The sequence below is a fragment of the Mugil cephalus genome, chromosome 11, assembly GCF_022458985.1.
Source record: "Mugil cephalus isolate CIBA_MC_2020 chromosome 11, CIBA_Mcephalus_1.1, whole genome shotgun sequence".
In the NCBI taxonomy this organism is placed as follows: Eukaryota; Metazoa; Chordata; class Actinopteri; order Mugiliformes; family Mugilidae; genus Mugil; species Mugil cephalus.
Window position 1 is genome coordinate 9,374,470 of NC_061780.1, and position 10,318 is coordinate 9,384,787.

General features: G+C 39.5%; 2 protein-coding genes across 2 annotated transcripts; both read left to right on the plus strand.

The window, feature by feature from the left end:
- The first annotated feature begins 481 nt into the window (after positions 1 to 481).
- il6r (interleukin 6 receptor) lies at positions 482 to 6,769 on the plus strand. The gene is made up of 10 exons (XM_047598036.1): positions 482 to 755; positions 1,911 to 2,552; positions 3,275 to 3,398; positions 3,682 to 3,863; positions 3,953 to 4,122; positions 4,210 to 4,357; positions 5,475 to 5,512; positions 5,613 to 5,664; positions 5,969 to 6,065; positions 6,254 to 6,769. The coding sequence occupies exons 1-10, from the start codon at positions 674 to 676 to the stop codon at positions 6,519 to 6,521; spliced, it is 1,803 nt and encodes a 600-aa protein (XP_047453992.1). The 5' UTR covers positions 482 to 673; the 3' UTR covers positions 6,522 to 6,769.
- A 658-nt stretch (positions 6,770 to 7,427) lies between these two features.
- Positions 7,428 to 10,223, plus strand: LOC125015937 (RIIa domain-containing protein 1). The gene is made up of 4 exons (XM_047598037.1): positions 7,428 to 7,657; positions 7,755 to 7,831; positions 8,512 to 8,558; positions 9,247 to 10,223. The coding sequence occupies exons 1-4, from the start codon at positions 7,577 to 7,579 to the stop codon at positions 9,315 to 9,317; spliced, it is 276 nt and encodes a 91-aa protein (XP_047453993.1). The 5' UTR covers positions 7,428 to 7,576; the 3' UTR covers positions 9,318 to 10,223.
- The last annotated feature ends 95 nt before the right edge of the window (positions 10,224 to 10,318 follow it).

Consider the following 10,318-nt stretch of genomic DNA (forward strand, 5'->3'; position numbering starts at 1 on the left):
TTAGGTTCAACCACATAAAAGGTTCTGTGGCACTTTTGTGGCCAAACAATCCTTCAGTCCTCTAGTTTATCAGTTTATCAAGATGCACCATCGCTTTCTATAGGCATTGTCAAGGGATAGGAATTTGGAGTTGTGCGCGCAATTTAAAAGGACTTTTTTTGTTTTTTATAAAAGACAAAAAAAAAACATAAAAGTGCCAACTTAAGACTGTCATTTTTAAAGCTATGGCCTGCATTCCCACACAGTACATGGTCGTATGACCAGGGAGCGAACTAACAAGACTAGGTACAGGATATCGATATATTATTTATTTATTTTTTGAGTATGACAGATTTGTTTTTTTAAGATAAGCTCTATGATTTTTTTTATTATTATTTTTTATTTTGACACTGAGGAGGATATCCTCTGTGTAACGGCGCTGAACAAGGGGAAGAGCGCTGGGATTTCACAATAACGGGTCTTGAAGAGAGCTGCAGAGGAACCAGGGGACCCAGAGGCTTTAACTATCCTGTCAGTGCTGAGGTGAGGGACTATCGGTTGTCTGGCCGGTTTTAGCGGATCAACCAGCTCGATGGGAGTAAACACGTCTCCAGGCGTTGCTGTTGTACATTTGATGGCGAGGACTCCTTGAAGGGAAGGTTCACAGGCACAAAATCAGACAAACAATCAAAACATGGGGATTTTTCTCCTTTTGCTGTGTGTTTTTAATGTCTCGTCGGTTCGTAGCATTTTTGACGGAGCGTGTCCCAGAAAAGGTAAGCACGTCATTAATGTAAATGACTTTTAAATTGATTGAAACGATTTAAAGCTGTGTTCGAAATTTTAGTTTCGTTTATTTTATTTTATTTTAGTTTAGTTCAGTTCAGTTCAGTTTAGTTTAGTTTAGTTTAGTTTAGTTTAGTTTAGTTCAGTTTAGTTTAGTCCAGCGGGTATACAGTCATCTACAGGAATAGCCACATTTGTTTTTATTCTTTGATTGGACAGGAAATTACAGCAAACACATAAAAGTAATCTCTGCACCGTGTTTTAATTGCACTTCAAACAGGGCTTTCTCCATTTCATTTTCTCATTACCATTGATGTCACAGATCATATTTATGTAATGTAGCCCAATTATGTTTGATATTTCCAAATTCTTAATTTAGATTAACAGTGATTTTATTGTACGTATTGAATATTTTTATACTGTACATATATTTTTTTTTATTTCGTTTTAGCTTAAACATTCGTTTGTATCTTATCACATCTGCAGTCTTGTGCTCGAACTGTTGAAAGTTGCAGAAAGAAACTTTGAGACAGTACTTTTATCTTGGATGTCAAAAATCCTAATATTTAATTATCTAAATAATTTAAGCACAATGTCAGTTAATTTGGCTGCACACGAAACCTAAGTTAGTACATGTGCAGTGGTGTCCTTTCTATCAGCTGCAAAGTCCATTTCAGGTCTCTGGGGGAAAAGACAAGGAACTGGTCTAGAGGGAAGCAAAATGTGACACCAGCATTCAAGGGCAATGGACTTCAGACATCAAGTCAGGCAAATCCAGACAGGAGTAAGATAAACAAAATAAAGAATGATCTTGATGTGTCTCAACTTACAGTGTAATTGGCTGTGTGAGTTTTCCACGGAATCAGAGGACGAAGAATGTCAGAAATGTAAATAAGTGAGAGACGATACAAAGAAGAAACCATGAAGACGAGAGACACGTTAAAAGAGGAAGTTCAAAAGGAGTTGGTTATTTTGGTTATGCAACATTGCATCCTATCTGTGCTATGCCTAGTCCCCTGCAACCAACATGAATCTGTCGCTGAGCACAAAATGCAGCCGTAAATCCGCACCTATACAAATAAAGACAGTAAGTGTCCAGTGCTCGGACTCAGTACCATAAATAATGTGTGTGTTTGTTTGTGCAGAGCCTCTTCCTGGTGTGTTGGTTTTATCCCCCGGGAGTACGCTGGTTCTGACCTGCAGCGGTCACGTGAAGGTGGACGGAGTAAAAATCAGCTTGAACAGAGACAACTCCAACACCAACAAAAGAATAAGTTCTCCAGCCCCGACGCCAACTGCTCAGAGCATTATGAGCAGCAGTGAAGGTACAACTAGCAGCGGCAACAGTTCTATGAAGAATAATGCAAGTGAGGGATACGACTCCCTCTCCACTGAGGCCGGGGCCACGGCCGTTCCAGCAAAAAACAGAAGCCTCGGATTTACAGACACTGGATACACGGCTTCTCCTCACTTGGTCCAACCAACCAGCTCAAGCAGACGACTGAAGAGGGAATCTGACTGGGAGTATGACGACATGGACTTTGAGGGCGATTATGAGGATGTGGAGGGGGAAGAAGGTAACAGGGTGACCAGAGGCATAAAGTCGAGGCCTCGGTGGATGTGGAACAAGAAGACAGTCGGGAAAGGGGACAGAGACTGGGGAAAGGTCACATTTGGGAGGAACGGCGCTGCACTGACTCTGGCCTCGGTGAGGCTGACAGACTCTGGGAAATACGCTTGCCATCACAGAGGCAGAGAAAGGTTTGCTGTAAAAGTCGTTGTTGCAGGTGAGTTACAGTGGCCGTGAATTTCAGGTCATGATATATATCTAAAACAAGGATAGACCAAAGGCAACTTTTGAGTAATATCTATAGCCTTGGTTTATGGGGCACCCGCTCAACTAGACTGGAAGAAATCTCTTGATGGGTGGTCAAGACTCTCAAACAAGTCCTGGTCATATTTGGTTTAGACTTAGACTTGGACAGACTCTTATGATCCTCAGGGACACAAGACACGAGGACAAGTTTAGTTTCATGCAAAGGCTGTTGACTGAGAAAACGCATTCGACACACCTTTGAAACCAAAGTTATAAAACAGAGAGTCAGGGGGATGCCAGCTAGAGCATTTACACAACCTAAGACAAGTCTGAGTGAGACAGTGCTGCATTAACGTTTTAATAATTAGTCAACATGCACTCTGTAGAGTAGTGATTTTGATTCATAGCAGGACTGAGCCGAAATTACATGTTATTTTTTTTCGAAATTAAATATCTTTTGTGTCTCAAATGTGACCAACATATGTTAATCAGTTTAACAAGTAAAAACAAAAATCACTGTTATAGTCATCACATGGGTCTAGATACTAGCGCTGAATGTGAAAGTGAAAATGTGAATGAGACGGTATGCAGTATTTCTGAGCTGATGTAGATATGACGACTAGAACAGAATAGAAGGTCGTATGAACGGACACTATATGCACATTAGTAGCGAATGTCTTCTTTGTCTCTTAGATTCTCCAAAGACACCCAGCCTCTTCTGCTATAAAAGATCACCCAGCAGTAAGATTCGCTGTGAATCGTCGCCCCAAAAGACCTTCATTAAACACCCTAGTTGTTACCTCGGTCTGAATAAAAGGTAAGAGCCCTTCTATAAATGACTCACGTAAAGATCAACCAAAGATTTTGCGGCCCCTCTGCAGAACCTCCGCAGACTCCCTAGGGGTTCGCGGACCCCCTGTTGAGGAGCTATGTTTCAGAGCATGCTGCCACACCACACTGTTTGTTTTTACTGATCGTGTCAGCTTATTGGTTGCCTTATATGCACTCACGTTTCTTTAAATAGGATCTAGAGGATGTATTACTAATCTGTTTGGGAGTGATTGTCTTTCTTTCCATATTTCCTTCCTTCCTTTTCTCAGAGTGACCAACTCCACATTCGAGCATTTTGCATGCGCATACTCATTTCAGCACTCCCGTTGTTGGTGTGCACTGGATTTCAACGATGATGACCTCAGAACCCTTCACGTGGTCTACCTTTGTCTTACAAGCATCGGGGGCAGTGCCACCAGTGGCGTGCTTCAATTTACCCCTCTAGGCATTTGTAAGTGGGTGTGTCAAGGTAGATATGTTCATGTCAGTATGAGCTTTGGCCTGTTGTAGCATTCATTGCGTTTCTCGCTGCTCCCTCAGTGAAGCCAGACCCTCCAGTGAACGCGATAGTCAGACAAGAAGAAGGTCAACCAACGAAGCTGAAGGTCACCTGGAGTTTACCGCTGTCCTGGAAGATGGAAGACGGACACTATGAATTAATCTACGAGATCAAATACAGACCTTCCAAGTCCTCATTTGATCATGATCAGGTAGATGCATGGTAGTTTTTAGTCAGTGTTAACACTCTGCTTTTTCAGTAAATGGAGATCATTGTCTTTCTGTGTATGTCTGTGCAGGTTTCAGGGTTAATTATACATCGGCGCTCCTACACCATTACTGACGTGATACCCGGTGTTGAGTACATGATAAAGATCAGAACCAAGGACGAATATGATGGCGACTGGAGCGAATGGAGTACACCAGTGTATGGCAGCAGTTGGAGAGGTAAATCTAACTAACTTTATCAACTCAGTAATGCAAGACTCGCAATGGATACGGGAAAAAGTAGTCATGTTTCATTCCTGTCTGACAGGATATTCCCATGAAGCTTTCCACGTACAGTACGCATCCTCGTGTACACTTAAGTCATCCAGTTTCTCTTCCTCTTTGATAAAAATACGCACTTATTGCACAGCATCCATTCAATCTTCTCGATACACAAAGTGGTTACGAGAATATCTTTGAAAAATTTTATGAATTCATCCTTATCCTCCTGACGTTCCTTTTGCAAATTGTAAATTCATTTTATATTCAAAATGAAAGTGACACATTCACTCTCAGTTTTTGACACACAAGTGAAACCTCTGTGAGGTATTTAGTTTGTCTTTGTCAAAGTTCACGCAGATTTTCTTTTTTATTTCTTTTCAAATTCATCTTTGCCATGTTATCACTAGGCATGTCACTAGGCTATGCTAAGCTAAGCTAACTGCATTCTGAAGCAAATAAACACATTTACTGACATTTTGTGGTGGTGTAGAGGTTTAAGAAGTTGACCATATGCCGTAATCGCTACTTCCTCTCTCTTGAATTGAAAACCTTTGTTTCATATTGTCCGAATTCTCTCGTTTCTTCACTTCTCTCTAATGTTACAATAAAGCCACAGACTCTTTAGTTTACTTTTGGATCAGGGACAGTGAGAAAGAAGTTGATTCCATATGTATATTGTTGTACATATATTGTGCATTCAACAGAATATTTAGTTTGTTGAAGAACCATTTCTTTAAAAAAAAAAATTAAAAAAAATGCATTAAACGGTCCCAATCTACAATTTTGTCCTGTGTGTGACAATTTATCACAAAATAAGTTGTACCTACGAAACTTCCTACAAAGGGTACTTGTTGGAACAACTTCAACTACATTAACTTTTAGTGGCATGAAAAAAGAAGACCATCTTCGGTTTGTGTTGCTACCATGTAAAGAGCTATTCATCCCCTCATGACAGTGACGTTCCACAATATGTACTTAGTGGTTGGATCTTAGGTCACAAAGACGTCCTTTTATTCTGAATTATTGTTACTTCTAATAACATGTTGTCTGCAAATGTATCTCTCCTTTGTTCCAGCTCCAGTCACAATGATTGAAGATATGACGACTACAGCGGTAAGAAAGTGAACTGTCAATCAGAGAGTAAATAATCTGTGCTCTCATTTTAAATGCTTCTGCAGTAGCTCATACTGTCTCTTTTATCTTCAATTAACAGTTTGAATTTCCAGACATAGAGGACTCCGGTTCCGGTACACCTTGCTACAGCGGTAAGATGGTAGCAGACAGTAAAATAAACAGCGCGGTTTATTGAATGTATGTGTGCGTGTGTGAAAAAGCTGAAAGAAGCGAAGGAACTGTTAAATGTTGTTAGTGCTGAAAATCCCCTGTGCCCCCCTGGGGTTTAACAGGAAACCATGTCATCATATTAACTGAGGCTCAACAACGTAACAAGCCACAGGAGACATGGTTGACTATGACACACACACAAGCACAGTTACATCCAAATATATACGTACATGAATGTTATTATGGTCCTGTAGGATTTCTCACAGTCTTCTCTTTTTACCACAGGTACTGAGGCAGATGCAAGCGAAGGGTCACATAATGTGCACTGGGTCTCTGGCTTATTTGTCCTCTTCTTAATCATCTTCAGTGTCTACCTTTTCAGGTACTGACTAATGTACTTTGCATCTCTTTCTAAAGTTTGAATTATATGTAAAAAAATACAACAATATTTCCAACACTACACTGTTACTCATATTACACATGTTAAATAATAGCCATTGGATGTGCATCCTATAGTTTATTCCTCTGAAGAAAGTTTTTTCATTTAATTCTCTCTTTTTCTCATTTCAGACACAAGGACAAATTTATTTCTAAACTTCACAGTCATCACGGCATCACCAAGTGTGGTAACTTGCCTCAACATCCACCCTCCACCCAAACACCACCACCTGCCCAAACAGCCCCTGAAGAGCAGGCTCTGGTGACCTTGGCACCTCCGCTTTGCCCAGAACACTTGCCAAATCATGAGGAAGAAGACGAGGAAAATGAGGAAGAACAGAGGACAGGGTCTCTGCACTTCAACAATACAAGCTATTTCTTGGTCCAGAGAGAGGGATGACTGAGAGCCAGAAAAAAAAGTGCCACTTTCTGTCTTTATTCTGGATTATTTTCATCTTCAGAGTGTTACAGATGCTAGGGTGACCACATTTGAGTTTGTGAAAAGAGAACCCTTCAGCGAGGGGACACACACACACACAGAAACACAACGCAAATTTGATGTAAACATGTCTGAGGCTCTAGCAGGACAAAATCACGGACAAGTTTGAAATTGTTTTAAAGTTTGAGTTTGACACATTTTTAGGTCTCCAAAAAGGGAACGCGTCCTGGAAAAAGAGGACGTCTGGTCACCCTACAGGTGACAACGCAGAAGAAAAAGGACGTCTCCAATGAGCTTCTTTAGGGAGCAAACTTAGGAAGAGCTTGTACAATCTGTGTCACGACCTCTTCATCTTTACTGCATCCCATGCCTAAAGAAAAGACTTTTTTATTCTTATTTTCTTTTAGCGTTTTAGCTTCTTTATCTTGTCCATGTGCAAATTAAATGTACCATATATGATATGAAATGTAGGCCTAATTTTAGGCCAGCCTCTTGCACAGCACCTCATGTTCCATTTGTATAGTTTGCTAAAATGTATGAAACTTATCACTCACATTTTTTTCCTTTAGTTTCAATACACTGAACTGAAAAGAAACCATGCCATTTTTCATTTTAACTTTTAAGAAAGTTTATTAAAAAAAAAAAAAACGGCGCACAGGATGTGTTAAAATCTGAAACTGATTTTTTAAATATGCGTTGTAGAGAGTAGGTTGGGACTTTTTTAAAATGTGTAAATTTCTTTAAACAAGTCCTTAAACAGTGTCATTGTTTTATTGTGGATTTATGACAGTCTTTTCGGTTTTAAAATGTGGAATAGTTACGCTCATAAACATATCATGTTGTTCTTCGCGGTCTCTGCCGCCACCTCCCGGACACTTCCGTCGTCTCCATAGCAACAGCTCTTGCTGCACCACAGACATACTGTGTTTGTGTCAGCAACAGGTGACCGTTCCTGTGTTTGTGTTTACCAGTGGTAGATTTCAGTTGCTACAGAGAGTTACGTGTTTAGGGAAACGATGGCTGGAAAAAGCGGTTCATCAAAACTAGACGTCGGTGTTTTAAGCGCTGAGCAGCAAGAGAAACTGCGGCAGTTTCAGGTAACGCGACAGCTAAAAGCTAACTGTGCCAGCTAGCCACACACTACTGCTTAATTTCAACGCTGAGTCCTGAAATATACTTTGGTTTGACCCTCAGATCAAGACGAGAATTGACAACGAGAAGTATCTGATATCTCACCCAGAAGTTGAGTTTCTGATAGGCGGCTTCCTAAGGTTTGCACACATTTTTAGTTGTTTTTAAAGAAAATCAATTAGCAGCTTTCGACGATTAAGCTTAATTTCCGGTGTCCGCCTGTGACGTTAACCACATCACTGCAGAATAACATCCCTCATGTGGACATAAAAGCACAAGAAAATCCCAAAGTATTCTCTTGACGAGACCGACGTGTGAAAGAGGTGTTACTGTTATAAAGGTGACTGTATAAATCTAAATAGGAATATGGAGGAAGGTTGACAATAATGATCTGCTTTAAAAACAAATACACTTTTTAAGGTCATTTTTATTATTATTATTTTGTAATTGACCCAAATCCGAATCTGTCTGTTTTTGCTAGACAAATAATTAAATGTTTTGAGAGGAAGCACCAATGTACAACACAGTCCACTAACTTCTCTGTATGCTGGGTGGAGCATCTGTTAAAACGTACAAACATCCATTAATATGGATTCATTCAAACTAATTTAGTTCAATAGATAATTATTATTTTGAAGGGGCCATGCATGTTCTTGTCAATGAATGTCTCATTGGTTTTATATTTAAACATTTCATGAACAGCTTGTTTAGAAATCACGAATTATGATAATATATCTGAGGATGTAATTTCTGAAAACAGGCCTAAATAGGCTTTATATTTTCGTAGTATAGTTACTAGTCTCACCTCTTCCTCTCACAGAGAAGTGATTCTCAAAAGGCCTGAGGACATCCATGAGTTTGCTGCAGGTGAGATGGTCACTTTAATATCAATTAATTACTGAAACCATGGCGACTGACTGTTAGGAATATACTACGGATGGGAAAAAAATATCGATATGGCAATACATCGCAATTTAATATCGATTTTGAATGTCTTTATATCAATTTTAAAAGGAACCATGTCGATCGTGAACGACTTCCGCACCTAAAGCACTAAAGATGACATTTATAGGCACTTTGACTTTCAAATGGAAGGAGGAACTAATAAGCTGGACAAAGAGTATGCAGTTTGCAAACTGTGTTTTGACATTTAAGTGGCAAAAAACTTGATCCACTTTTCTGGACAAGTGCAATAAATTGGAAATGGATAATTTGATTTAATACTGTTTTTTGACACAGTTTGTTCAATGAATTATCACTTTCATCTGATGTACATATATACAACTTGTATTTCAAGCTGCATTTCAAATTTCTCAGTGAACTATAACGTATGGTGTCGTGACTCAAGTATCGTGAAGTCCTTGCCAACACCCATCCCTAGAATATACTGAGAAATCTTTAAATTAATATAATATTAATACATGATTTACTGTCAACAACAACAATGAAGAAAATAGGATTTATAAGGAACAAACAAGGTAATGTCAAAAAATGGAGAAGAAAAACAGCGAACACATAACTGGAATCTCACCCGAGCGTCACTGGTCTTTTTCAGATCACTTCTCCAAACCGAACCTTTGTGACACCACTGGTCCCAAAGCAGGAACAAACATCGACGTGGAGTGAAATGTGCCCAAAAACATCTCCTTTATGTTGTTCCCTGCAAAGCAACACATGTATGGTAATATTATTAATAAATTTGTGTCAGCTCAGGGTATTGTTCAGCTGCTTCATTCTGAGATTGGTATCGTGCACATACAGGAAGCCGGCTATCAGGGAGGATGGTAACAGCCTGTCTTAATGTGTGATTATATTTAATGAGGAGAGGATGTCCTGTGGGTATTATACAGTGTTGTTTCTAACATCACACGCATGAATGTGAAGAGATAGATTTCTGATTAAAGACTAAATGGCGTCCCATGTATTGTTGCCTTGTCGACACGCCACACTGATATAATTTGGGCGGTGTCCTCCCAACTGCATGTACTTCAAACACAGCCAGTTTAGGGCAGAGGTAATATTTACTTGACTCATGTATCTCACAATGATTTCTTTTATTCTCGTTTTTATAATGTTTTAGTGTTCTAGACTATGTCCTTATTTGATAATGAAACTGCTTTTTGTTTGTGGTTCTCTTTCTTTGTTTGCTTTGGTTATATAATTCTGTTTGGATCATATTTGTAAGAGGTTTGTCTTTTCTTATGGTGTGCGTATATCAGTAGCCCGACAGTTCTGATGAATTAACCTACACTCAATTACTATTAGAATTATTGTTTTTAGTACAATAATCCCTAATGGGTTATTGTCGGTGAATGGTAATGGATGCATTTTCACCCATTCATTCTTCACTTGGGGCCAGCCATGGACGTTGGATCTTATGATCCCAAACACGAGGCTAACTTCTCAGCTATCCTCGCGTCATTCTGTGTCATTTAGATTAATAGGAGCTGCATTTTTATATACACTGTGGAAAGTTGGTCTTGTTGTACATGTGTTTATCTATCAATTAAAAGTATTGTCTTAAGTAATTTATAACTTCTGTCTGTTGTGTTGCCTCTCACTCCACCACACACACAGAAACACACACACACACACACACACGCACACACACGCGCGCACACATGTCA

What these genes read in the sequence shown, in the direction of transcription:
- il6r (XM_047598036.1), top strand. Translation starts at nt 674, where the DNA reads ATGGGGATTTTTCTCCTTTTGCTGTGTGTTTTTAATGTCTCGTCGGTT. An exon ending in ATTTACCCCTCTAGGCATTT is followed by an intron (nt 3,864 to 3,952) that starts GTAAGTGGGTGT and finishes CTGCTCCCTCAG; the next exon opens with TGAAGCCAGACCCTCCAGTG. An exon ending in CCTCATTTGATCATGATCAG is followed by an intron (nt 4,123 to 4,209) that starts GTAGATGCATGG and finishes ATGTCTGTGCAG; the next exon opens with GTTTCAGGGTTAATTATACA.
- LOC125015937 (XM_047598037.1), top strand. Translation starts at nt 7,577, where the DNA reads ATGGCTGGAAAAAGCGGTTCATCAAAACTAGACGTCGGTGTTTTAAGC. An exon ending in AGAAACTGCGGCAGTTTCAG is followed by an intron (nt 7,658 to 7,754) that starts GTAACGCGACAG and finishes TTTGACCCTCAG; the next exon opens with ATCAAGACGAGAATTGACAA. An exon ending in CATCCATGAGTTTGCTGCAG is followed by an intron (nt 8,559 to 9,246) that starts GTGAGATGGTCA and finishes GGTCTTTTTCAG; the next exon opens with ATCACTTCTCCAAACCGAAC.